General features: G+C 50.2%; 8 protein-coding genes across 8 annotated transcripts; 6 read left to right on the top strand and 2 right to left on the bottom strand.

Moving 5' to 3' along the window:
- The first annotated feature begins 64 nt into the window (after nucleotides 1-64).
- Nucleotides 65-1,328, top strand: BO87DRAFT_377036 (putative nucleoside-diphosphate-sugar epimerase). The gene is made up of 3 exons (XM_025623452.1): nucleotides 65-135; nucleotides 204-409; nucleotides 479-1,328. The coding sequence occupies exons 1-3, from the start codon at nucleotides 113-115 to the stop codon at nucleotides 1,276-1,278; spliced, it is 1,029 nt and encodes a 342-aa protein (XP_025479262.1). The 5' UTR covers nucleotides 65-112; the 3' UTR covers nucleotides 1,279-1,328.
- Nucleotides 1,329-1,962: 634 nt separating this feature from the next.
- On the top strand, nucleotides 1,963-9,574 carry BO87DRAFT_335652 (putative THO complex component (Rlr1); the record flags this gene model as incomplete). Its single annotated transcript, XM_025620503.1, has 2 exons — nucleotides 1,963-6,776; nucleotides 6,849-9,574. 2 exons carry the CDS (start codon nucleotides 1,963-1,965, stop codon nucleotides 9,277-9,279), a joined length of 7,245 nt encoding a protein of 2,414 aa, XP_025479261.1. The 3' UTR covers nucleotides 9,280-9,574.
- Nucleotides 9,575-9,944: 370 nt separating this feature from the next.
- BO87DRAFT_407142 (beta-glucosidase H) lies at nucleotides 9,945-12,828 on the top strand (the record flags this gene model as incomplete). Its single annotated transcript, XM_025626048.1, has 3 exons — nucleotides 9,945-10,266; nucleotides 10,325-10,931; nucleotides 10,986-12,828. Exons 1-3 carry the CDS (start codon nucleotides 10,197-10,199, stop codon nucleotides 12,826-12,828), a joined length of 2,520 nt encoding a protein of 839 aa, XP_025479260.1. The 5' UTR covers nucleotides 9,945-10,196.
- Nucleotides 12,829-14,330: 1,502 nt separating this feature from the next.
- On the top strand, nucleotides 14,331-15,620 carry BO87DRAFT_426524 (uncharacterized protein; the record flags this gene model as incomplete). The annotated part of the gene is made up of 4 exons (XM_025627367.1): nucleotides 14,331-14,940; nucleotides 15,023-15,088; nucleotides 15,164-15,471; nucleotides 15,543-15,620. The coding sequence occupies 4 exons, from the start codon at nucleotides 14,331-14,333 to the stop codon at nucleotides 15,618-15,620; spliced, it is 1,062 nt and encodes a 353-aa protein (XP_025479259.1).
- Nucleotides 15,621-16,991: 1,371 nt separating this feature from the next.
- BO87DRAFT_309465 (uncharacterized protein) lies at nucleotides 16,992-18,362 on the top strand (the record flags this gene model as incomplete). The annotated part of the gene is made up of 1 exon (XM_025619471.1): nucleotides 16,992-18,362. One exon carries the CDS (start codon nucleotides 16,992-16,994, stop codon nucleotides 18,360-18,362), a length of 1,371 nt encoding a protein of 456 aa, XP_025479258.1.
- Nucleotides 18,363-21,185: 2,823 nt separating this feature from the next.
- Nucleotides 21,186-21,856, bottom strand: BO87DRAFT_387208 (cyclic nucleotide-binding domain-containing protein; the record flags this gene model as incomplete). Its single annotated transcript, XM_025624805.1, has 3 exons — nucleotides 21,186-21,377; nucleotides 21,562-21,671; nucleotides 21,778-21,856. The coding sequence occupies 3 exons, from the start codon at nucleotides 21,854-21,856 to the stop codon at nucleotides 21,186-21,188; spliced, it is 381 nt and encodes a 126-aa protein (XP_025479257.1).
- Nucleotides 21,857-22,325: 469 nt separating this feature from the next.
- Nucleotides 22,326-23,297, bottom strand: BO87DRAFT_309352 (terpenoid synthase; the record flags this gene model as incomplete). The annotated part of the gene is made up of 1 exon (XM_025619463.1): nucleotides 22,326-23,297. One exon carries the CDS (start codon nucleotides 23,295-23,297, stop codon nucleotides 22,326-22,328), a length of 972 nt encoding a protein of 323 aa, XP_025479256.1.
- A 1,181-nt stretch (nucleotides 23,298-24,478) lies between these two features.
- BO87DRAFT_437079 (cytochrome P450) lies at nucleotides 24,479-26,317 on the top strand. Its single transcript, XM_025627850.1, has 3 exons — nucleotides 24,479-24,621; nucleotides 24,679-25,958; nucleotides 26,084-26,317. The coding sequence occupies exons 1-3, from the start codon at nucleotides 24,553-24,555 to the stop codon at nucleotides 26,241-26,243; spliced, it is 1,509 nt and encodes a 502-aa protein (XP_025479255.1). The 5' UTR covers nucleotides 24,479-24,552; the 3' UTR covers nucleotides 26,244-26,317.
- Nucleotides 26,318-26,753: the final 436 nt, after the last annotated feature.

The raw sequence follows: 26,753 nt of genomic DNA, 5'->3' as shown, positions 1-26,753 counted from the left end.
TTTTGATCAAGCTATAAAAGTCGAGCTCCCCTCCCCCACTTCTAGTAGCACTCTTTCCCCAGCAATTCCTTATCCATTCTCATACCAACCTTCTTACGAACACTACGACAAGATGGCTCCCCAAAAGGTTTTCCTGTAGGTTTCCGCTTATCTTTTCACAGATGTTAGTACACTTGTTGACCGCTGCTTCTCGTATATTGCAGCACCGGTGTTACTGGATACATCGGTGGAGACACCTTTTACGACGTCTACCAGGCTCATCCTGACTGGCAGTACTCCGTCTTGGTGCGCAACAAGGACAAAGCCGCTCAAGTCACCAGCAAGTACCCCAACGTAAGGATTGTACTGGGTGACCTTGACTCGGCCGATATCATCGAGGAGGAAGTCAAGAACGCTGACATCGTACTCCGTATGTTCCCGAGTCCCTGCTCACGTGCTCTTCTGTAATTCGAATGTATAACTCACGGGCCATGGTTAGACTGTGCCGACTGTGATCATGTCGCTGCCGCCGAAGCCATTGCGAAGGGTGCCACTCACCACACCCCTGACCGGCCAGTGTGGTGGATCCACACTTCTGGAACCGGCATCTTGACCGTGGAGGACTTCCGTAGCAACACTTGGGGTCTGGAACGTGCCAAGCAGCATGATGACTGGGATGGTGTGGATGAGCTCCTCAACCTTCCTGCCGATTCGTTCCACCGCAATGTCGATGAGATTGTCATCAATGCTGGCAAGCGTGCTCCCGACAGTGTCAAGATTGCCATCGTCTGTCCGCCTACCATCTACGGACCCGGTCGTGGACCCTGCAACCAGAAGAGTGTGCAGGCATACTGGTTGGCTTCTGCTGTCCTGAAGCGCAAGAAGGGTCTGCAGGTCGGTGAGGGTAAGAATATCTGGCACCAAATCAACGTGCAGGATCTGAGTGACCTTTACCTTCTGCTGAGTGAGGCTGCTGCTGCGGGCGGTGGCAAGGCCACTTGGAACGACAAGGGTTACTACTTGGCAGAGAACGGTCCTTTCTGCTGGGGTGACATCCAGAAGCAGGTGGCCCAGGTGGCCTATGAGAAGAAGCTTATCCCGTCCCCTGAGGTTGAGCCCTTGACCGACGAACAGGTTACTGAGATCAATCAGTTTGGCCTGTATGCTTGGGGTAGCAGCTCTCGCGGTACTTCCTACCGTGGTAGAAAGCTATTGGGTTGGAACCCCCACCGCCCTAGTCTGAAGGAGCTTATTCCTGACATCGTTGACATTGAGGCCAAGGCTTTGGGCTTGCTGTGAGGGAGCTCGGAAGTTTATGTAGCCAACTACGACGTATTGATATAATGAATGACATGATAATGTTCAAAATGCGATATGGAATTTGTAAAGTGTGAGCCATCGCCATTGAAGCGATAGATTCTACTTCAAAACCGAGTGATATATTGGTCGTAACAAATAGCAAATATTAATGAGTTTTGTGAACAAAGGAAAATGCCTCAGGCGGGTAACACCGAAAAAGCCTAGCGCGGAGCTCTCGAGACTAAGCGATCGAGGCGCGACACCCGCCCGTAGACGCCGCCGCCTTTACTGCTACCCGTGCATTTACTGCCATTACGTTCTTTGATCCGACCAGCGATCTTTGTGTCTTCCCCAGGCATCATCCTTTCCCTCCTTCCGCCGTATGAGTTTTCCACAGCAGGTTGTTTCCAATAGTCCCCTAAAACCGCGTTCCATCACTTTATCCGACCGATTGCGGCTCTGTGGTCCCACGTGAAGGAAGCTGACCCTCGGAAATCTAGGTTCGCCGCATGAATTGCGACCTGTCGGGAACACATCGGTTTTCTATCCGCGCACTCTAGCTCCAATCGGGCTGTCATGGCTCCAGGTGCCGGAGGAAAGAGAAAGAGAGGTGATAGATCGTGGTCTGGCGATTCAGGGAACGACGGTCAACGGCCATCGCCCCATCGACCGGGCAATCTCAACATGTCGCAACATAACTACGGTCCGCAATCTCGCGATTACTCTGACGCGCGTGGTCGATTACGAAGGCAACCCAGTCGGGGTGGAAGGAATAGCATGGGTCGAAGGCCCAGCACCGATGGTCAGAACCCTCCTGCCGGTCGGAGGGATAATGCCATGTCCCCGCCCAGCACAACTCCCGCGAAAGACGTCTCAGAACAAAGTCAGGCAAACGGCGTGCCTTCAACAACAGATCACCAAAAGCCCCCTCCATCACCTTCTCTTTCCTCGTCACAACCCCCGTCACACATCAATCCATCTCCCGCGCCTACTCCCACGCCGGCACCTGCGCCGATAGCTCAGGCGTCGGCTCCTCAGCCTCCTGCCGGGCCCCCGCCACCCTACGACTACGAATATGTTACACAGAATGCCATCGACGAGTGGGCGACGACTGGAAAGAAGGATCTTGTGGAAAAGGGTATCCAAGTGAGAGACGCACAAGATGCCGCCGCACTTGCTTCGATATACCAGGAACTCATTCGGTCCGCCCTACACGGTCGTCTGCCACCGGAGGAAGCTGGAGCTGCAGTCAGGGATGTCATTGGCGAAGATGTTGCCGCTGAGGATGTTGATATGCAGAATGAAGGACAAACACAAGCCATCCTCGACACCCGCTCCTTATTCCTGGACACTTTATCTATCCTCACCGATTCCGACACTTCTAATAGTGCCCTGAGGCCGCTCGTATTCTCTACGAGGATCAACCCCGCTCTCATGCGCCTCCAACTCGACACTCAACTCCTTCAATCCCTAGGACTTGTCCGAGAAACGTTCACACGCATGGGTATTCGCAAGCAGACGAACCTCCTTTATCGGCAATCGAACTACAACCTTCTGCGGGAAGAGTCTGAAGGATACTCAAAATTGCTTACAGAGCTGTTTACAACGAGTAACAACGAGCCCCCCTCCAGCGAAGTCGTCGAGGACACATTTGAGAAGGTGAAGGCGATGATTGGCGCGTTTGATATGGATGTAGGCCGTGTCCTTGATGTTACTCTCGATGTTTTTGCTGCTGTTCTTGTAAAGCAGTACCGCTTCTTCGTGAAGCTCCTGCGTGCTAGCTCCTGGTGGCCGAAAGAGGATGCCTTCCGCACAGTCGATGCGGGTAACCGTGATTCTGGTCTACCCAACTGGGCTTTCCCTGGGTCCTCTGGGTGGGTAACTACCGACGAGGAACGTCTCGAAGCAATGAAAGCGAACGAGCAACGAGATCACGAGTTCTGGAATAGAGTCAGAGAAATCGGGATCCGTGCTTTCTTTGAAATCGGTCGCCGGCCTGTGTCCAAAGAAGAGCTACAGCGAATTCTCCCGGAAAGCAACAGTCTCTCGGAAGAGGAAAAGGAAATGCGGAAATGGATTGAGGAAACCGGAACACTACCTCCCAAGGGAAGTCGAGTAGCAGCACAGTTACTTGGTTTCAAGCTTCGTTTCTATTCCTCCCGCGCTCGCGCCAAACATGATGTTCTTCCAGACAACCTCATCTACCTTGCGGCTCTATTGATCAAAGTTGGTTTCATTTCACTACGTGACCTGTATCCGCACCTCTGGAGGCCGGATGACTCCATGGATGCGCTCAAAGAAGAGAAGCTGAAGGAGAAGGCTGATCGCGAACGGGCAGCACGGCCTGGTGGTGGCATCAATGCTTTGATGATGGCTGGTGCTCTATCAGACGACACCCTACCCATTCCACGCATTCGCGAGTCTGAGACGCGATCAGCGACTCCAGGAAAGGATCAGGAAACGGACAAATCCACAGGCGTAAAGGCGGAGGAGGACGAGCTTCCTGAACCTTCTGACCAGAAAGTGATGCTTCTTAAGAGTCTACTCGCTATTGGAGCTCTCCCTGAGTCGCTTTTCATCCTGAGCAAATTCCCCTGGCTTATGGATGTCTATCCCGAACTCCCCGAATTCATCCACCGCATCCTGCATCACTGTCTTGGCAAGGTCTATTCTTCATTACGCCCATTGCCCTCGGTGGACGCGCTCAAAGAGCAAAAGCAAATACTCAATCATGATCAGTCTGGCGTGCCAAAGGGACAAATACGACTGACGCAGGCGCCACCACGCCGAGTTCTCCGGTGGGCTCAACTCGATAAAGAAGATACAAACGATGGAACCGACTACAGGTTTTACTGGGATGATTGGGCGGATAATGTTCCCATTTGCCAGACTGTTGACGATGTCTTCGCATTGTGTTCATCATTCCTTAATCTGTCTGGTCATAAAATCGGCCAAGATCCGAGCTTACTAACAAAAATCGCAAGGATCGGAAAGCACAGCATGAGTAAAGATCACTCGCCAGAGAATAGAGCTCGTTGGCAGGATCTTTGCAAACGACTCCTGATTCCGTCGATCAGTCTTACGAAGGCGAATCCCGGTGTGGTGAATGAGATCTTCGACCTTATCAGTTTCTTCCCTAGGGAGATACGGTACAACATGTATGCCGAGTGGAATTCCGGCCAAACGTCCAGACTTCCTGACATCAAGTCGGCATTTGATCAGGCGAAGGCGGAAACGAAAGATGTCCTTAAGAGGCTCAGCAAAACGAATATTCGACCTATGGCTCGTGCGTTGGCCAAGATTGCCTACGCCAATCCAGGCATCGTTATCAGTGTGGCCATCAATCAGATTGAGTCTTACGAGAATCTTATCGAAGTCGTTGTGGAGTGTGCGCGCTACTTCACATATCTTGGGTACGATATCCTTACGTGGGTCATGATCAGCTCGCTGGGCCAGAAGGGACGAAGCCGCGTTCAGGAAGGCGGCTTGTTGACTAGTCGTTGGTTGAACGCCTTGGCGACATTTGCAGGAAGGACTTTCAAGAGATATTCAGTGATGGATCCAACCCCGGTCTTGCAGTACGTCGTGGATCAGCTTCGCCAGAACAATTCAACGGATTTGATCATCCTCGAGCAGATGATTAGTTCTATGGCGGGAATCATCACAGACAACAATTTCAACGATGCGCAAATCCAGGCCATGGCAGGTGGCGAACTTTTACAATCACAGACAATCTTGCAGTTGTTGGATAAGCGACACGAGTCAAAGACTACCTCGAGACGGCTTATGAAATCTCTCACTGTTTCAAAGCTTGCCGGGCAATTGCTCATTGCCATTGCCCAAGAACGACTGATCTGCGTCTTCAGAGAAACAGAAGGCGCTTCAGAGCTCAAGCTCCTGGGAAACATCTTCGATGAGATTCACCGTATCCTTGTTCAGTACCTGGACCTGCTTCGCAGTAACTTGTCGGTCGAGGAGTTTGATTCGTTCGTTCCCGACTTAGCTTCCCTCATCAGCGATTTCGGCATCCAGCCCGAAGTAGCGTTTTGGATTCGGCGCCCGAGTATTGCGAAAAAGGTTGCAGATATAGAAAAGACGATGCAGGATGAAGAATCATCAAAGACCCCGGTCGCACTGGTGTCCAGTCGCGAGAGCGAAGAGACATCTCCACCCAAGCCCGAAACTGACAAGATGGAAACGACGGAAGATGGGGAGGCGACCATGACTGAAGGCGAACAGCCGTCAGAGAATGCCATGGATGTCGATGCCGAAAAATCCGAGACCGTGAACAACACCGACAATAACGCTGCTACAGTATCTACTGGGCCTGTCGCTGCCGATGCGCCTGCTTTGAATCCCGTCTTGCAAGATCTCCAGGACCAAGTCAAGGCTGTGTTGAGTCCCGACACATGGGGCGTTGTCGGCTTACAATTCTATGTGACATTCTGGCAGCTGTCTTTGTACGACGTGCATATACCCCAGAAATCGTATGAAGATGAAATTGATCGGCAGAAGAGGAAGGTCATGGCCATCAGCAACGATCGGTCCGATATCAGCATGGCAGGGACGCAGAGAAAAGAGCGAGAGAAGAAGCAACTCACACAACTCCAAGATCGGATACTGGAAGAGAACAAGGCCCACTTGAAAGCCTACGGGCAAACAAGGACCAAACTGCAGAAGGAGAAGGATCGCTGGTTTGCGGGTATGCGTGGGAAGCACGATTCGTTGAATGTTGCCCTTCTTGAGCAGTGCTTCCTACCGCGTCTCTTGTTGTCTCCCATTGATGCATTCTACTGCTTCAAGATGCTCAAATTCTTGCATACAACTGGAACTCCAAACTTCCGAACCGTCGGACTTCTGGATCAGCTGTTTAGGGAGCAAAGACTTACCGCGCTGGTATTCCAGTGCACATCAAGAGAGGCAGATAACCTGGGTCGTTTCTTGAACGAAGTCTTACGCGACCTCGGTCGTTGGCATGCCGACAAGGCTGTCTACGAGAAGGAAGCGTTTGGCACCAAGAAAGACCTTCCTGGATTTGCCAAGAATGTTGACTCGGATGGGAAGCCAGCCATTTATCTGGAGTACGAAGATTTCCGTCGGCTTTTGTACAAGTGGCACCGCCTCTTCTCCTCAGCTCTGAAGACGTGCTTGAACGGTGGCGAGTACATGCACATTCGTAACGCGATCAGCGTGTTGAAGGCTGTTGTGCAGAACTTCCCCGCCGTGAACTGGATAGGCCGGGACATGTTAACCAGCATGAACAGCTTGAGTCAGAACGACGAACGAGATGATGTCAAGATTCCGGCTGCTTCTCTGATTGGCGATCTCAACCGGCGTGAGAAGAAATGGTTGCTTCCTCAAGCGTTCATGAGTGCAAGCCCGCCAGTTCCCGGCAGACCAGGTGCAGCAACGAAACCAACCACACCACGTCCATCGTCTACAACACCCACCCCCTTGAATGCTAGTGCTGTCGAGTTCAAGCCTACAACTACCAACGGGTAAGTCCTCAGGGGGAGAAAAATCACTTTTACTTTGTTGATCCCAAATACTGATATCTTACGCAACTACAGGTCTCAAGGAGAGTCGAAACCCGATTCGGGCGCCACGAAGGCCGAGGTTGAAGATGGAGAGATAGAGGATGCAAAGATGGCCGATGTCCCGCTGGCTGATCGGACAGCACAAAAGCCTTCGGACACAAAGGTTACGCCATCTCAACGTGATTCGCCTGCGGCTCAAATTGCCGAAACACAAGCATCCGCCAATCGCGAGCAAACATCAAGCGAGAAGGATGTGACTTCAGCTCGCGGGGCTCATCCAGAGGCAGACTTGCCTGCTCGGCCCCAGGCGCCAGCATCGCCCGCTGCGTCGCAAGCTACGTCGAAAATCTCAGACTCAGGTAGACCGGCAAACGTACCGAAGCGCCCTGAACCGGAACGGGCACCATCCAGTGCGCAGAACACCCGAGCACAAGCGCAGGGACCACACCGATTCAACCGTGAAGACAAGTTACCCCCTCGGCCTGATCTCTTAGAGGACCGCCGTGACAGACATCAAGACTATCCACGTGGTGGTCGCTTTGGTGGGGACCATGACTATCCTCGGCCATTCGATCCGGCCATGGGTGATGTGAGACCCTACCCCCGAATTGACAGGGACTACCCAAGGCAACCTATGGATGAACCATTCCGCAGCTTTCCTCACCGGGATGGACGTCCGCCGCGTGATGCGGACTGGCCGGATCGGCCCGGCCGTCTACGGCCAGATGTTCGGGAGGGACCAGCAAATGTACGATCTGTTCCTCCCACGCACCCTGATCGCGCTGGTATGATAGACGACCACTCAGAAGGTTTTCGGAGGGGTGAAAGCGGACGACAAGATAGAGACGACCGACGAAATTTGCAACCACGAGCATTGTCTCCTCCAAGAATGGAACCATTGGGCCGTCCGGAACGGTTCCCAGCCGATGATCGCCGTGCTGCCAATTTTGCTCAGTCTCATGCACGAAACGAGGATATGCCCACAGGGCCACGAAGTGAGCGATATGGGCGTCCTTCCATGGATGGCGCTGACAGTCGAGATACAGTGACCGGCATTGACATGAATCATGGCCGACTGCGTCAACCAGAGCCGCCTACGGATGTTCCGTCAGGCCCGAGAGGAAGAAACAATGCTGGGCGTGGTGGCCGCAATGCCGCCGGGTTACAGCATTCTCAAGGACCCCCTACGTCCGGTGCAATGGCTCCGACTGAACGCCAGCCTCCTACTGGCCCGGGCCGGCAAGGCTTACGAAACGCACCAGATCAGTCTACAACAACAGGGCCCCCGTCGCCAGGCCCCGAGAAACTCGACACTAGCGGAATCCACCCTGATAGGTTGAAGGTCTTGCAGCAGCAGCCCCAAGACAACTCATACGGGGGCGGTCAACGCTCGCATCATGCGTCATCTCCTGCATCGATTGTTCCCCCATCTGGTCCACGCAGTGGACTAGGACCACCCTCTGGACCCGCAGCCATGCCACGTGGCCCGCCTTCAGGTCCCGGGTTTGGTGGTGAACGTGGCCGGGGAGACAAGCGATTTGCTGGCATCAACAATATGCTCCAGCAATCCGGTGGGGCGCCGGACCGTGGCCCTGGTCCGACGATTCGAGGACGGGGTGCCAACCGACAGTCTGGTGCCATGAACGCACCATCACCGCAAGCGGCCCGGCCTCCAACTCCCAGTGCGCAGGAGGATGCTGGCCGCGGTGGCTCAGCATCTCAAGGTCGCCCCGATCTTCTGGCGGGTCGGTCTTCTGGCGCTCCCTACAGTGAAGAAGATGGCCCTTCACGCAGCCGACCAGGAGGCAGTCGAGGAGAGCCTGCGGAAGAGTCCAGCGCGGAGAGCCGACGAAGCCAGCGGTTCTCTTCGGGCACACACCCACATGATCGTGAACGCGAACGGGACCGCGATCGGGAACGGCGTGGCGGCGAAGAGGAGGGATCACGCAGTAGCAGTCGACGGGAAGAGCATCGAGACCGAAACCGGGATTACGAGCGTGAACGGAGTCGCCGAAGCGACGCGGGTGGTGCACCGGGAGGGCCTCGGGAAGAACGGTATGAGTCTCGCGAGGCATCTCGACGTGGACCTGGCGCACGTGAAGACAACCGGCGGCGGCGTGACCGGGAGGAGGGCTCGGACATTGCCCCAAGTAATCAGGAGCATGAAGGCCGTCTTCGACCTCCGTCTTCTCTTGGCGGACAGGGTCCCCCACCACCTCCGCCGCCCCCGCTTGCTGGTGCTGAGGATGACCGGCGATGGGGCGGTGGGCGCGAGCTGCGGGATCGTGATCGTGACCGTAACCGGGATCGTCCGCGTGAACGAGACTACCATCGCGAGGGGGCGCCTAGTGGGCCTCACCGCAAGCGTAACCGACCTGGGGATGAAGGAGGACATGGCGATGGTAATGGGCGTGGAGGAATGCGGATGGGAAATGAATCCAAACGGCCCCGACGTGGCGCATGAAGGATGATGGAAGATACAAGGGGTTTGATACCGGCGGACTGCTGCGTGATTGCATGTTGCTCTTTTTTTGTCTCTCATTGAATCTACCATTTCCTTTTGACCTATTACACGACTCTATTACTAGCATTGTTGGACGGTGTTTTGCGTTCCGTCTGTTTACCTGGGACTTTCTGATCTATGTGCACGCATGGCCTGTATCATACAATTTTTCCTCCACTCCCCATTTGTGTTCTTGATTGGATACCCGGACGCATAGCAGCTACTACCTACTCGCAGTCAGCTGGCTGCACGTTACGAGTTAAGTTCCGGTCCGTAGTCTGGCTGCATTAGTAGTCGAGGGACAAGGGGTGTAAGTGGGATGTTTTGCTTTTCTGGGTAGGACAATGTCCGACGTGGTTGACTTTCAGACCCTGCATCTGCATCTGCAAGCAAGATGGTGGCTGCCAGGATACCCGGTCCATCTATAAGACGAAAGGCCAACTGGCGACAGGGCAGGCGGGCCGACACTCCGACCAAACCAAGCGGGTAATCTTCGGGGCATTTCGTGGCTGCTCCTTCGGCCATTCCTCCCGTCGATCCGCCATTCATGATGTTGATCCATGATGCATTCCATCCCACTTTGCAGCCATCGGATGCATGGATGATTCAGGCGGGGTGCCAGGTACCGTTGAGTTCCGGATATATGAACTCCTCCGTCTGCCCCGCTTCAACCACTTGTTTCAGTACTAGTAGCAGTCCTCGACTCGAGTCAGTGTGATCTGTGATAAATTTATACTTCAATCCCTCCCTTCCCGTTCCATTACCGACGATTCTCCGGCTCTTTAAACTAAACCCCGCTGCACAACCTGCAGTTAACTCGAATGCCAGTCCATCTACTTCTCGAATTACAATAAATTCACCCTCCCGTCTCCGTCACCATGGCACGTCTGGACGTGGAAAAGACCATTGAAGAGCTCACGCTGGGCGAAAAGGTAGCTCTCACGGCCGGCAAGTAGCGCCCTACAACCGAATTATAAACAGAAAAGATCACTAATCATCACAACAGGCGTGGATTTCTGGCACACTGCCTCAATTTCCCGACTAAACATCCCCGCTCTGCGCATGTCCGATGGTCCCAATGGCGTGCGAGGCACCCGCTTCTTCAACGGAATCCCAGCCGCCTGTTTCCCCTGTGCCACCGCCCTCGGAGCAACCTGGGACGCCCATTTGCTGCACGAGGTGGGCCAGCTCATGGGTGACGAGTCCATCGCTAAGGGCTCGCATATCGTGCTCGGTCCCACCATCAACATCCAGCGCTCTCCGCTCGGCGGTCGAGGCTTCGAGTCTTTTGCCGAGGATGGCGTACTATCCGGAATTTTGGCTGGAAATTACTGCAAGGGATTGCAGGAGAAGGGCGTTGCTGCCACGCTAAAGCACTTTGTCTGCAATGATCAGGAGCATGAGCGTATGGCGGTCAGCAGCATCGTCACTATGCGTGCCTTGCGTGAGATATATCTGTTGCCGTTTCAGTTGGCCATGAGGATATGTCCTACTGCTTGTGTTATGACGGCCTATAATAAGGTCAATGGCACGCATGTCAGTGAGAATAAGGAGCTTATTACTGATATACTCCGTAAAGAGTGGGATTGGGATGGTCTGGTTATGAGTGATTGGTAAGAAACATCTCTATAAATAACTGCCTAGCATGGATATTAACAGTGCCCCAGGTTCGGAACCTACAGCACCTCCGATGCTATTGCTGCTGGTCTGGACCTCGAAATGCCCGGCAAGACACGCTGGCGTGGCTCTGCCCTGGCGCATGCTGTGTCGTCCAACAAGGTACCAGAATTCGTTCTGGATGACCGTGTCCGCAATATTCTTAACCTCATCAACTGGGTCGAGCCTCTGGGCATCCCCGAGCACGCTCCAGAAAAAGCCCTTAACCGGCCCCAAGACCGGGAGCTTCTCCGCCGCGCCGCTGCTGAAGCCGTCGTGCTTATGAAAAATGAAGACAACATTCTTCCCCTCCGCAAAGACAAGCCGGTCCTGGTCATCGGACCAAATGCCCATATCGCCGCCTACTGTGGCGGCGGCTCTGCCTCCCTAGACCCCTACTACACCGTCTCGCCCTTTGATGGCGTCGCCGCCAAAGCCACCTCCGAAGTTCAATTCTCGCAAGGCGTCTACTCCCACAAAGAACTTCCTCTCCTCGGTCCTTTGCTCAAAACTCAGGATGGTAAACCAGGGTTCACTTTCCGTGTCTACAACGAGCCTCCTTCCCACGAGAACCGCACCCTCGTCGACGAGCTCCATCTCCTCCGCTCCAGCGGCTTCCTCATGGACTACGTCAACCCCAAGATCCACTCCCTCACTTTCTACGTCGACATGGAAGGCTACTTCACCCCCACCGAATCCGGCGTCTACGAATTCGGCGTCACTGTAGTCGGCACCGGCCGTCTCCTAATCGACAACGAAACCGTCGTAGACAACACCAAGAATCAACGCCAAGGCACCGCCTTCTTCGGCAACGCCACCGTCGAAGAACGCGGCTCTAAGCACCTCAACGCAGGCCAAACCTACAAAGTGGTCCTTGAATTCGGCAGCGCCCCCACCTCCGACCTCGACACCCGGGGCATTGTCATCTTCGGACCCGGCGGATTCCGCTTTGGCGCAGCCCGCCAGATCAGCCAAGAGGAACTGATTTCCAACGCCGTCTCCCAAGCCGGCCAAGCCTCCCAAGTCATCATCTTCGCCGGTCTCACTAGCGAATGGGAAACTGAAGGCAACGACCGCGAACACATGGACCTTCCTCCTGGAACCGATGAATTGATCTCTCGCGTCCTCGACGCCAACCCTGACAACACAGTCGTGTGTCTCCAGTCCGGTACCCCTGTTACCATGCCATGGGTCCACAAAGCCAAAGCCCTCATCCACGCCTGGTTCGGCGGAAACGAATGTGGTAACGGCATCGCAGACGTCCTCTTCGGAGACGTCAACCCGTCCGCCAAGCTCCCCGTGACTTTCCCCGTCCGTTTACAGGATAACCCTAGCTATCTTAACTTCCGCTCCGAGCGAGGCCGCGTCCTCTACGGTGAAGACATCTACGTTGGATATAGGTACTACGAAAAGACGAACGTGAAACCACTCTTCCCTTTCGGCCATGGCTTATCCTACACCACTTTCTCCCGTAGTGATCTGAAGCTCACTACCCCCCCGGAGAAGAGCACCCTCACGGACGGAGAACCCATCACCGCCACAGTCAAAGTAAAGAACACAGGCGCCGTCGCCGGCGCAGAGATCGTGCAACTGTGGGTTCTCCCCCCAAAGACAGAGGTGAACCGCCCCGTTCGCGAACTCAAGGGGTTCACGAAGGTGTTCCTCCAGCCTGGGGAGGAGAAACAGGTTGAGATTGTCGTGGAGAAGAAATTGGCGACGAGTTGGTGGGACGAGCAGCGCGGGAAATGGGCGTCGGAGAAGGGAACATACGGGGTGTTGGTCACAGGAACTGGGGAGGGAGAGTTGAGGGGGGAGTTTGGGGTTGAGAGGACGAGGTATTGGGTTGGGCTGTAGGAACGATGTTGAGAAGTATTGATATCTACATGGGTTATGATTTATTATGTGATGGTCAATGAATTGAGATTGGATACTTCTATTTACAGAGATGAGTAAAGGTAGGAAACAAATAGAAGACAACATGGAATTTATACCAACGATACAATATATCCTAGAACAACTGGGTAAGATAGTAGAATAACATACGCACTCCACTACTAGTCAGTCTACTACTATCTACTAGCTATCACTTTGAATCACACTTTACTTTCTTTCTCTCTCTCTCCTCCCCCCCCCCCTCTCTCTCTCTCTCTCTCTGCCTCTCTCCACCTCCAATTCATTCTTTTTGAATACAGACACTGCAATACTTAACTACATATGATCAAACACGCCTCGTGAACCACCACAATATAATACCGTCATGGGTACCTTCGTCACACATACACATATGCACCCTGCTATTTATTACTACCGATTATGTGTGATATCCTTTTTCTATATTTACTTGTATCTTTACCAAACTTGTGAACTTAACGAACTCGTAGTTACATACTATCATTTCTTTCAAAATGTGCATTACTACTACTTCATGTACTCTGTGATAGATGGTGATGGCAGTGGTGGTAGGAGTGATAGTAGTAGTATAGTAAACGGTAGATTGAGTTCGAAGGTGCTGTATGTACTACTACTATACTACTACTAGAGATCTGGTATAGGAAGTAGTATAGTAGCTAGGAGGAGAGAGGGGAGGTGTTGGTTGGTAATAGCTATTATTGTGGATTTTTTCTTACTTTACTATATATATATATATTTCACTGAGGCTGTTGTGCTAGTCCTATTTACAGGAATAGTTTCTTGAAGGAGGGAGTATGAATCAGACGGAATGATCTAGGCTATTATACTTGTTTGATATGTCTTCTCATGACTTCTTATGAGGACTGCATTGATGTATGGTATCCTTATTATCTTTCATCATTTGGTTGATTGAAGTGAAGTGATTAACTTACTCGCATATTCTCTAATACTCCTCTATGATAGACTATACTACCTAGGGGAATCTATAAGTACACACACATATGTGATCCCCTTGAATTAAAAGGGGTGAGGGGATTTATAGTAACACCTTGATGATACTACCCTCGCCGATGATATTCCAGATAGGGTTCATTCCCTCGATCGATGAAAGCTGGCAAAAGAGTCTGGACTCAGACTCAGACCCACATTGAGGCTGTCTGTCACATTGAGCTGGGGTTTAATTGCGCTGGCTGTGGCTGGGACCCTAGAAGCTAATTAATTGCTTGTCAGACTATCAGCACCAGGAACATGACCATGGGGCGGCCCCCCTTTCATCATTATGATGGGTCATACAAATCACTCTTGTATAATATAGTAAACGAGTAGAGCACCCAATTCTCAGACACGGAGCAAAGCCCATATTTTGAAGTAATGATTGACTGAAACTTTGCTTGGTTCCTTCTCACCCTCCTTTAAATCACAGTCAGTGCAGGATTGCCCCCACAATGTCTCCAAAGACCTCTATCATCACCACATACCTCCTCGCCCTCCTCGCCAGTCTAATCGCAGCCCAAACTGTCCGAGAACATCTTGACAGATTTTGTCCCTCCAGAAATGGGCAGGAGGTCCAACTGGAGGAGAGACTATTTGTCACATACCACTGTGGAAAGGCCCCCGAGGACTGGGGTCTTCTGGAGAGCTACCCTGCAGCGATGGATCCTGAAGCCTGCAGTCGCGCCTGTGTAGCCAGCTCTACCTGCAAAGGAAGTCTATACAGTGCGCAACCGGCGAACCGCAGGGCTCCGTGTTTCCTGTATTCGGGTGCCACTGAGCCGGTTCTTGAAGAAATGGATCGTGTGTTGTGGATGTCGTATCGCAAGGTTTCGCCTTTGGACCCGGTTGATTGTAAGGAGGAGCTTGAGTTGGTGGGGGAGTTGGAGGATAAGGTCAGTGGTTTACAGAGTGAGATGGAGCAGTTGAAAAAGGACTTGGAAGCTTGCCAGGCCTCTAGTGGTGGCGAGGAAGGAGATGGAGGCGATAACGGAGGAGGGGAAGAGGGAGGTGAAAATGCTGGTAACGACGGCGGTTCAGGAACTGGACCAAATGATGCTGTTTGTGAGTGTTCGCCCTCATATGAAATGTTTGAAGACACGAAGCTACCTTGGTATGCTGACAAACATCCACCCACCTCCATCAGGTGCTCGAAATGATGAAAACGTCTTTAGCAATGAGAGCAGAAGATGGGAGCTGCACACTGACAGATGTATGAATATCCCCTCCTGTCTGCACTTGTTAAGCAGCTTCGATGCCTTTATTGATCTCCACTAACCCTGCATAGATACCCGTTATGGAACCGGTGCGAACAATGACCTTGGCAGGGATTCCCCCTACTTCAATATTGCAGAATGTATTCATCAGTGCTCTCAGATCCCCAAGTGTAGGATGGTATACTTCCATATAGGTCTCCGCACTTGTTTCTTTGCGACCAGACCAAGAACTTTGAGTGGACGTGCTCCCAATTATGACGCTGCCTGGGCTCTTGGATCCTACAATGACGCTGTCGCTATGCACGGTGCTGCCGTTGCTGTCAAAGCCTGCCCGCATTCGAAGTGCTTCATTTTGTTGGAAGGTCTCGAGTTTGGAAGTGTCCGTTGCCTCATTTGTTGGCTGTTCCAGCTGTATGATGTGTGGATTAGCGTTGATCGTAATCAACGAAGTACCAAACTCGTATATTCAAGCGACTTCCCCACAGTCTTGTCAATGTGGTGACTGAAAGCAACGAAGGTTACGAGTAGGAGTGGCCAGTTTGGCGCTGAGCTCAGGGACCCATCTCCTTGCCAAATCATCAACCTTTGACGTCTGCACTTCGCATCGAAGATATGTTACCTGAAGCCTGCCCACAGAGATATCATTGGCCTTGGGCGTCACATGTCTCCCACTTGGCTGTAAGCATTGTTCAGACCCGAAGACTTCATTCGAATGTAGTAGTAACAGGGGATAAGAGGGAAACCGAAAAGGAGCCTGGCAAATAAAGCGCGAGGCGTCGAAGGAAGAAGCGAATCGACCAGAGATAGTATCAGGAGGCGAGCAGCAATAGATGATTGATTGTAACTGCGACGATTGGAAGCCATGCCAAACGTGAATTGCTGCTTGTAGGCACTAGTAAAGGGCCAAATAAACATGAAGGATACCAAATCACTCGCAAGATCAGTCTGATAATCACATGATGATCATGCCCTGCGCTTTGTTCGTTCTAGGTACAACATAACAAGATGTAATATTGTATGAGTCATTCAATGGCTTTTGTGTAGGAGGTATCCGTCAAGAGAAGCCTTTGATGAAGATGACCTAAGGTCGGACAGTCTAGAGCATCCATGGTTATTTCCATGTAATCATAGAATAAAGGAAGACCCCTTGCAGTGACAGTGTCATGGAAGTCACCGTAAAGTTGCATCTCTGAGGTATATAGAGCGCATGAGTCTAAGTAACTCTGCAATAGCTTGGGGCTCCGTTCCAAACACATCTTGTTGGGAGCAAACGATTACAGTCGCGCGGAGTATACCGCTTTTCACCTGAGACTGGGAGTGGTATAATATTTGGATCTAGACCGAGTTGTAATTCCCGTTTGCTCCAGGTGCAACGCTGCTGTACATACCGTATCCTTATTACTTTGCTGCCTGTGCCTGTGCCACTGCTGCTGCTGCTGTTGTTGTTCCAATCCCGACCGAGGCATTTTGGAGGGCTCTTCCCTGGTCAACCCACACCAGTACCATCATTTTGACAACCATCACGACTTCTATTTTGGTATTCCCCCATATTAGCACTCTTGAAGAGATGATCTCTGCTATTCCTCGATACAACTTGCTTGTGATATCGTCCATATGGCCGACAACAAGGAAGATGCCTTCACGCGGTCGGTTACAATCCCCTTGATCAGGGGCAGATGAAGCTATTCATCAGATATAAATACCCCCTCATTATCCAGACAATGAGTTGGAGATAGATGCAGAATCAATCGGTTTCTCAAAGCCACCTGGTTCTTCTTACAGTCTCTCAGCTCCCTGCAAAAGATCATGCACAGATCTGCCTCTCATCTCACCAAAAACAACCTCCTCCTCCCTTCCAGCAACTACAACGCACTGCCATCCAGGCCCCTGTTTACAGCAATGGCTTCCATCAAGAATGATGAGCATCAGCATCAGTCATCGACCAATGACCCAAGGGAAGTTGAAGAGAAGCTATGCCAGCTAATGAAGGACAATTTGCACGCTACCGCAAACGATCCCACTGAAGCTGAGAAACAGCCTCATCAGCCAGGCTCGTTTCCTCCTCTCGACGGTCCTCCCACCGACTCGTCTTCGTGCCCCGACAACGACAACAAGACGAACGAAGAAGCGGATGAACCGAGGATCCAAGCAAAGGAGGCAACTGGGTTTAACAACGACCCGTCTCCAAGCCCCAACGATGACAAGAAGACGGACAAACGAGCAGATGAAGAAGCGGATGATTCGACAGCTCCAGCAAAGGACGAAACCAAGCCCGCCGACGACGAGCTGTCCGAGTCATCGGAAGACGAGTCGAATTCCCCCGAACCAGACCCAAGCGAAACTAAAGCCGACAGACTGCGGCGCGAGCGACGGGCCCAGTTGGATGAGTATATCAAACGGGGTCGCAAGAAGCTAATGCCGCGCGATATCTGGCAAATGGAACAAGACTTCCGACGTACAGACTGGCAGGCTTGCGCTACAGATCCATCTTATCAGCCACCAGTAGGCACAGAACTGGAGCTGAGCGAAGCCGAAGCCGAAGAGCTACAGCGCCAGGAACGAGAGTGGTGGAGGTTAGAAGAGAAGGATTGTATGTCCTGCTGCCTGATACCGGACGAGGAATGGTTGGCCGATCTGAAAACCGAGCAGACAAGTATAAATGAAGCGGCGGACGAATCGACAACCCCAGCAAAGGAAGAAACCAAGCCCGACAACCAGCTGCCTCAGCCATCAGAAAACGAGCCGAATACCCAGCTTTGTCCAAGCGAGACCAAAGCTGACAAAAAAAGGCGCGAGCGCCGAGCCCAGTTAGACAGTTATTTCGAACTCAATCAAGGGAGTTTATTGCCCCGTCTTGTCTGGAAAATGGAACAAGAGTTCCGACTTACAGACTGGCAGGCTTACGCTACAGATCCATCTTACCGGCCACCGTATACACCACTGGGACTGAGCGAGTCTGAAGCTGAAGAGCTGCGACGCCAGGAACGAGTATTCTGGGAGCAAAAAGACTTGCCATATGACAGAAACTCCAGGTTCGTGGAACTGGAATATGAGGGAATTATACCCAATGACGATTGGTTTTACGATCTTAAGGCCGAGCCAATGAGTAGGGAGGAAGGGCTGCGCTACTATGAGCAAAACTTCCGTACGAAGAAGAGTAAGGGACATGAGGATGATCGAAATATTACAGCGGTCGCTCCAAACGAAGTCGAAAACAGCCTTGCTAGCGACCAGATTAGAACCGATCCTTTGGTGCCATCCAAGCTTTGAAACCTTCTTCTTTCATCTCTTTCTTGGGGATATTTTCCAGTGCTACGAGTGTTGACTACTAGCGAAATGGTCATTGAGATCAGTCGTGGTCCGGTTTTCTCTACCTACTTGGAGTAAGGACTGCCCCTTCTCGCAATCCCTCCTAAGTCCTTCGTTTAGTTCATCAATATAAATCATTCTTATAAGAAGCATAATATTCAAAATCCTCCAAAGTGCCAAATTCCCATCACCTTAATAGTCGCCCAAAAAAGTAGCATCGAAATTTCCAAAAAAAGACCATGGCTTTGAATTCAATACTCTGTCGTGGAGCATCACTTGCATCTAAGCGGAACGAGGCATGTGGGACACCTTTGTCGAAAACCATTACTAGATTAGCGACAGCTATTGAATCATGTGAGACAAATGACGCTGGTATACCTGGTTTATTATCGAATCTGTTACCCCCTTGATAGAAGATCCAAGCCTCAGACGGCTGTTGGTTGCTTTTATAACACCACTTTTGGGAGTTGTTGTGCTGCAAATAGCAGTTCTGGCCGGGAACGTCATTACTGTGATATGTCACAGGAAGTATATCATCCGGATCCACGGAACTCGGTTCGCAAAAGGCTAAAAGGATAATTCTTCACCGGAAGTAACGGCAAGCAAAGGCTACGGATGAGATATGTCAATCAGCCGGGTGTACTACGAACTGCATGTAGATGGATTATATACTTATAGAACTCATATTTCGCCGATGGCGCAATGTTTGAATTGGGCTTTGTACAGTACCGTCGAAACAAACGTTGACGCCAGCTCTCTGCCGTGTCTGGGAAGCGAAGGTCAAAGGTAAGGTCTTGGCGCTCTGGTCAAGTGTTCTTACCGATGTGAGCTTTTTCACTCGGCTTGATACCATCTGCATATTTTCCACGGACCTTGGAGATGTCAGATGTCAGATATATGATTGTCGTTCTTGGGTGGGGTATGACGCTAAGTTACCACACGCGACCAGATATGAACGATTGACGCTCTTGTCAGCGTCCGCAATACTTCTTTGACCTCAGCATAGAGTGTATCACGGATCTTATCCTCATCGTGGACGTCTATATACGACATTTGAGTGCTGAAGGGACATAGGCAGGACCCTTGGCTTTCTATCGAAGATTCGTATTCCTTTCCTCTGATATGTTCGAAAAATACTCCTTGCGAAACGATATTAAGATTGCAGGGACCGAGTCCGGCAGAAAAAGGTCTTTCGTGAGAGGAGCGGTACAACGCCATTTATCTTGCCCATGGATGATCCAACAAAGGCCACGATAGATTGCGTGTTGAATATTCCACAAACGAGTAGCTCGCGTGTGAAGATTTCGCAGAATACCCGGACTGATCGAAAGGGGCAGGCAGAGTGACATAGTCTCATATATTTGAGAAAACAAGAAGAGGAACAAACCAGCCAACCGGACATATATACCGCAGAGGTTATGCGTCTTCCCGGGGTTTGAATTTAGGAAGGAGTATATATAATGAGAAAGAATGTGGCATTAAGACACGACATGCTTCAAGTCACAAGTTTGGCCAGGATGCATGAAGGTCTCTATGTGGATGTTCAAGTCATGATGGGCCCGGTTTCACATAGATAGAGGGCGGCGTGCCATGAGCAAAGAACTAAATGACTGTCAGTTGCAGGACTCATAATTACGGATTCAGGTACTTAATACATATGTATTACGTCTGAACGCAAATAAATCTTCCGTTATTTTTTTCTTTTTCTTTTTATTTTTTCTTTTTTCTTTTCCCCCCGTTCTCAGAAGATCAGACATCGCATGGTCATGCCCTACAGCCGCGCAGGACGTTAACGGATCAAAGAAAAAGAATTAGGGGGAGAGAGACAGAGAGAAAAATATATAGGTTGATGAATGAATCATAAATCGGAAGATTCCAACTTGGAAATCAAACAATCAGGCAATAATAATTCGGAGCGGGCCGATGAAATGGCAGGGATTTGGCGGTATCTCTGACATAGAGGTATTCACAATGAATTAGTGACTAAATTGAGAAGATATACATTCAACGATAGATGAAGTGACAAATAAAATAGGGTAAGGGAATGTATTCGAGATACAAGCGTTACACTCCTTTATAGCGTACATAATGGACAGCGAAACAGCCAATACATTATCGGTTAAACGCTTGCACGTTGAGATTGCTTTTCCTTGAGTGGATACCGTTGCAAATAATGTGATATGGTGCGGTAATCTAACCACAAGAGAAGTAAAACATCTTAAACAAGGCGAAATTACCCAGCACATCTCGTGACTCGAAGAAGGACCTCTATACAGTTCAGCTTAAAGAGCTTTTAGCTGGCCACTGACTCGCTCCTATTTTATTCTAAATCTGTGCTCCGTACTACGTATTGTCCATGGGAACCGCCCTGACCAACCAGACTAATTTCCGTCGATCGTCTGGGGTGCGGTTCGGGCCACATGGTTACCCGGGCTATGATCCACTCCCGGAGAACCGAAGCATTCCAGGCCCGCCGAGGGATTTATGTAGAAGAATGTATGGAGCAGAGCCCAAGCTATAATGAAAGAGATCTCAGATAAGTGCAACTTCTCTGTTTCTCTTTCTTTTCTTTTCTTTTCTTTTCTTTTTTTTTTTTTTCTTCCTTGTGTGTACTTCTCGAAAGATGATCATGGCGTGACGGAACTATAAAAACTACAGGGTAGAAATGAAGGTACTTTGGTTTGATTTATTACTACCTTATCAACAGCAAGCAGATCACATAACATCTGATAGCATTGCATACCCTGTCGAGGGTCTAGAGGAGGCATTCCTGCTCGCTTGAGGTTATTTTGCGGCACGTAGAGCGTTGTATAGCAGGGCGAGCTCGCCGAAGAAGCCGCCGGGGTGGGCGGTGCCATGTTTGGTGCCGATGCTGAGGGCAGTCTTTTGTTGGGTCAAGGCGGTGGCGAAGTAGTAGTCGAATGTGCCCTTTTCGACAATGTACAAGTTGTCACCTATGCCGCCTTGGCTGATGATCTGGTGGTGCAGGTTAGTAGTATGTCGTAAACCGTGTTTCTCGATGCTAGGCCTGTATCTTTGTGGCTATCTATACATTGGTTCCCTTGCTCGAGATAACCTTTTCAACGAAGGCATCCAAAGTTTATGTATATTGCTCTTTCTCTGAAGCGGAAAACAGAAAGACTTCTTTCACCGCGCGCACAAGACGATGGGCTTGTTCCTCGGTCCTGGCGTAGCTCGTGCTTGGCAAGCTCTGCTGGCCGGGCACGAAGGATTTGCGGACACGGAATAACGTCGAGGTGATAGTATGTACTGGGGTGCATAAGGCAAGGCAGACATGCCATCTCCGGAAACTTGCAATGCGCTTGCTAGGGGATAGAGGAGAAATGGATCTTGAAATTAAGATAGCTCCGCATACTTCTGGACGTTCTTCTTGTGCTGATGTTGGATAGACTGTAGAGTTGGCTGCAATGCTCTGCTCCAATGCGACAAGGCATAACTATGAGACTATGTGAGATTGTGGTCAACCTTGAATAAGGTTAGAATATATAGCTGAAAACTTGGGGTGGCAGTTAGGTCATCAACCAGTTTATCCAGATCTGGAATCAATGGCTAGTGTGGTTACTCACGTATTTGCCATCGAGCTTATGTCTTCATCGGCCGTGTGAAGTGTGCAAGCCAGTACAACATGAGGCTAGAGAAAGTGTGATTTTTGTAGTCCGAACTCATGCATTGGCCATAAATGCCTTAGACGAATACGATACAGTTCTTTCATTACACTAGAAACATGATCGCCAAGTTCAACACGGTCCAACTACTAATCCAAATATCGAAAACCCTGCAAGGTCCCGCCAAATCCACAGTAACAATATCCGCCATTTATCTAGTATTAATCTCGCCAAGTTGACGACAGCCATGTATAGTAGAACCGATTTCATACATCGGCTCTATCTATATTCGCCAAAATCATTGACCTTCCAACAGCCACTCGCGGAAGTCCCCAAAGTCATCCATATGATAACGGGACCATTTCAAATGATACAAAGCAAACCCCTCCACAAAAGAATTAACCACAGTTCGAAGGTCCTCATCTCTCAAGCAGGCTGCACGTAATCTCCGAATACTATGAAGACACTTGTCAACCGTCATCTCCAACGCTTCAGTAGCGGAGCAGCCCTCGACTTCAGATACAAGCATCAAATTAGTATCTTGCTCGTCGCCGATAATCGACTCCTTATAGAAGGAAACGATATCATTGAGCTGTGGCACAATCGCTGCCAGATCAGGAATTAGGATAATGTAAGACGCAACATCAAGGCTGCCTTTGGGGAAGTTGGCGAATGCATAGGCCTCTCCGATTCCGCTCTTTTGCCGCAGGAATTCGGGAAACATGCTGGTATTGCGATCAACCTTAAGACGTCCCTTCTGCTCTACTTCGAAGACGTTCACACTGATGTAATCCATTGACGACTTGAAGATCATGTCACCAACAAAGGGGTCGTAGCGGGCGCAGAGGTCCTCCAAGGCTGAGAATAGGCCACGAATGTAGGCCCACTGTGGCTGGTGGATTCCCAAGAGGTATGCGCGGTAATACTTGAGGTTCTCTCTGAACTCGGCTCCCTCACAGAGATCATCAATTGAGAAGATGTATGACGTCCAGACTCCGATGGACAATTGGGTGTCACGATCTAGGTGTGGGTAGAAGCATCGTGCCATAAAGGCCGCTCCTTTAGAATACTTGTAGACGACCTCTGAGGGCAATCCACAACGGCTGAAGTGGAGGAAAACTTCTCCGTCGAAGGCATCATCGGCTTGGACGTCGGGTATAGTGACGAAGACTTCTCGAAGGAAGGCGGATACCAGGGTAAAGAATAGTCTGACTGGATCACTGGTGGCAGGGTCCGCAGAATTCTGGTTAACAGAGAAGGGTTGACCCATTGTTGGGGCGTACTGAAATGGAATTTCTGAAGGGATTTGTGTGAGAATGATGGTTATGATGCTGAGATGGTTGATGGGCTACAAATCATTATTTATGGACAACCGCAGCTACTTGGTTCAGCAGTCATGATTCACATTGAGTGCCATTTGGTGAATGCTATCCATGTTAACAGATAAGACCGACAAATACATTTTTTGCACACAAATCTAGAATTGGACGAAAATACGGAAAGAGAAGGAACATGTGGGCACGGTGGCTTGAGCACACCGGCTTCGGCACCCTAATGTGAACGGTGTGAGACAGCGGAAGATCGGTTCACACTATGCCCTAACTGGCATGTCACATCTCACGTTGTGTTAGTCTTCAAAGGATGTTGGCCAATGCTATAATTCACACTGGTCATTGGTTCTTATTAGTTTGATCTGCCTGCACGTGCCACATGTGTGACCTGGAATCGTAAGTAACTCAAAGAAGCACAGGGATGATCCCGGAACATCAGATCAACGGAAGTTTATTTTCATGGCATCCCAACTTCGAGCTCATCTCATGCCCTACGAAGCTCAGTACAACAAAGAACTCCCTTTGTAAGCATCATCGTAATCGGCGTCTACATACAGCCAATCTCAGCATGCTTTGTCCGAACAGTGCTGAAGTGTACATCGAAGGATGGCCAACACATACAAATATGCAATGTCAAGCACATGTCACAGGCATGATGTCTCCCAAACATATCTGAGTGATAAACATTGCATATGCTTAGATCTTAAAGTTCCAGTAGGCACAGAACAAGTAAACAATGTGGGGGAGTTGGTCTGAGTGCTTGCTCTATCTCTCTATGGAAGTTATGCCCAACCCGAAATATCACAAAAGGATCATAGACCGTCGTGATCAATCACCTCTGGAATGCCGTGTGCCCGTTACGAATTCAAGCTCGCCACTTGCCTATGAGTACTTTATTTGTCATCCTTGCCGTTTTTGGACTTACTTCACCTTGTTTTCACACATTTTCAAATCTTCCTCGTTCCTGCTACATACGGTGGACCGAGTTAGATTTGCTTCTCGCCACATGATAGTGAGTGACTGCTTTCTCAGTTCCTTTTGGTTCCAATTCGAAGCGGTGACTCGTATCTATATATTTGTGAACCCGATCCTCTCACTGCAAAGTACCCTTCTCTTCAAACATACTCTCACCTCTGACCCTCTCAACCTCTCAACCTCAGTAATCTCAATACTTCTGAGCAACTACCAAGCAAGATGACCTTAATCACGGATGAATTATCTCTTCCATTCATTCTCAAAGCCTTTGCGTGGGCCTTTGTTCCTGTGAGCACTCTCGTCCTCCCAGCGATGTGCGTATTAATCCACTAACAAGAACAACAGTACTCGATCATATGCGTCATCTACAACATATTCTTCCACCCTCTCAAGCACTATCCCGGCCCTCGTCTCATGGCCTCTAGCCGCCTTCCTATTTTCTTCTTGGTCTTGGTTGGCAAGTCAGTTAATACGTTGGAAAAGCTGCACGCAAAGTACGGCCCAGTGGTACGAGTGGCTCCGGATGAGCTCAGCTTCACGGCCGCAAGCGCCTGGAAAGATATCTACTCGAGTAATGCAGCTTGGCCCCTCGCTATACCCCGGAATATGGTCTTTTTCAGGGCTATGGCAGGAGAATATGGTTTCCATTCTTTGGTCACCGCCAACAACCAAGATCATGCCAGACTGCGACGTCTGTATTCCCGGGCTTTCTCAAAGCAAGCACTGGCTGCTCAGGAGCCTCTGATTATTCAGCATATTGACAAGTTAATCAAGAAGCTTTATGCTGAGATTGATCAGACAGCCAAACCTGTCGACATCAATTTGTATTTGAACCTGGTCCTCTTCGACATGATCAATGACCTTCAATTCGGGGAACCGCTTCACTTATTGGATGATACAACCCACCGGGCCTTTGCGCGCGCCTCGCTGATCATAGTACCCAGTGCCGCCGTAATCCAAGCACTGGCAGACTTCCCTCTGGCCAGGATCATACTCAAGCCAATTCTTCGCGAGGTATTCAGGATGCGACGACTCTACTTTTCTACAACGGACCAGAGGCTCGAGAAACGACTGGCATCGAACTCATATCGCGCAGATATCGTGCAGTTCCTCACAGATGCCAAGTCAGATAACATATCGCTAGAAGAAATACAGGCAAATGCACCACTCATGAATATCGCAGGATCTGGGACATCTGCGGTGGCTTTGAGCGGCCTAATCGCCCATCTTCTTCTTGCCCCACACATACTCAAGCAGCTGCAAAATGAGGTTCGTTCAAAGTTCAAGACCAGTTCCGACATTACTATGAAGAACATGGTCGACATGCCCCTTCTTGATGCCTGCATTAAGGAAGTCCTCCGTGTGTTCCCGGCTGTTCCCGTCACTCCTGGGCGCTTGGTGCCGTCTCCCGGGGTCACTATAGCTGGGAAGTGGGTTGCCGGTGGCACTCGTGTCTATGTTACCCCTCTTGCGGCTTTTCATTCGACTGATAACTTTCATGATCCGGAGACTTTCGCTCCTCAGCGATGGTACAATACAAAGGGGGAGAACAGTTTCGCGTCTAAGGATGTTAAGGATGCGTATAAGCCGTTTTCTGTCGGTCCTTATAATTGCATTGGTCAATAGTAAGTTCTACACCCACATCACCCTGTCCTGTCGTTTCTTCAATGTATCATTTGTTTCAACCTCTCTATATGTTTATTTTCTTTCCCTGTCCGAGAAGTCAAGGAATACACTGACCTTCCACTAGCATGGCGCACTACATCGTGTCACTGTTCATTTGCAACTTGCTCCTGCACTTCGATTTGGAGATTGCTACGAATCCCAAAACTTGGCTTACGAACCAGAGGGCCTGGATCGTGTGGCACAATCCACCTCTGAATATTAAGCTGAAGCCAATCAAGGCATAGAGTTGCTACTGGTCCTGGAAAGTAGTGAAACGCTTAGGAGTGGAACTGGAGAAGTGACCAGCTGGATGAGGAACATTTGTTGTTCGGAATAAGCTCACGCACGTGATATTGCTAGTGCTGATACTCGAATGAGCTTTAATATCTATTTACTTTTATCTTAATTAACTGCATATGTAATAGTTCAAAAGAAAAACTCATTGGCATAACTACATCCATAAATTTATCTTAGATGCTGAATCTTTAAGCAGTGTAAGACAAGCATAGCTCATTCCGAGCCAGCACGGGGGTTTCTCAAGACTGGTCTGATGTTATATCATCGTTCCACTTAAATGAGATTAATCAGGACCCGGGTTTCTCTGAGCAGGTCATAGTAATTAGGGTACCAGCTGACCCGTCTTCCTTTCTGCGGCCCGTTGCGGCTGCCGGCAGCGGGGCATCTTACGATATAGAAAGTTGGTTGAGTATGAATAAGGATGAATCAATAATCATTAACGTTGATTCGACTTCCTC

This window comes from Aspergillus neoniger (genome assembly GCF_003184625.1).
Source record: "Aspergillus neoniger CBS 115656 unplaced genomic scaffold BO87scaffold_18, whole genome shotgun sequence".
In the NCBI taxonomy this organism is placed as follows: Eukaryota; Fungi; Ascomycota; class Eurotiomycetes; order Eurotiales; family Aspergillaceae; genus Aspergillus; species Aspergillus neoniger.
The sequence above is the reverse complement of the archived record's forward strand: the minus strand, read 5'-3'. Positions and strand labels throughout refer to the sequence as shown.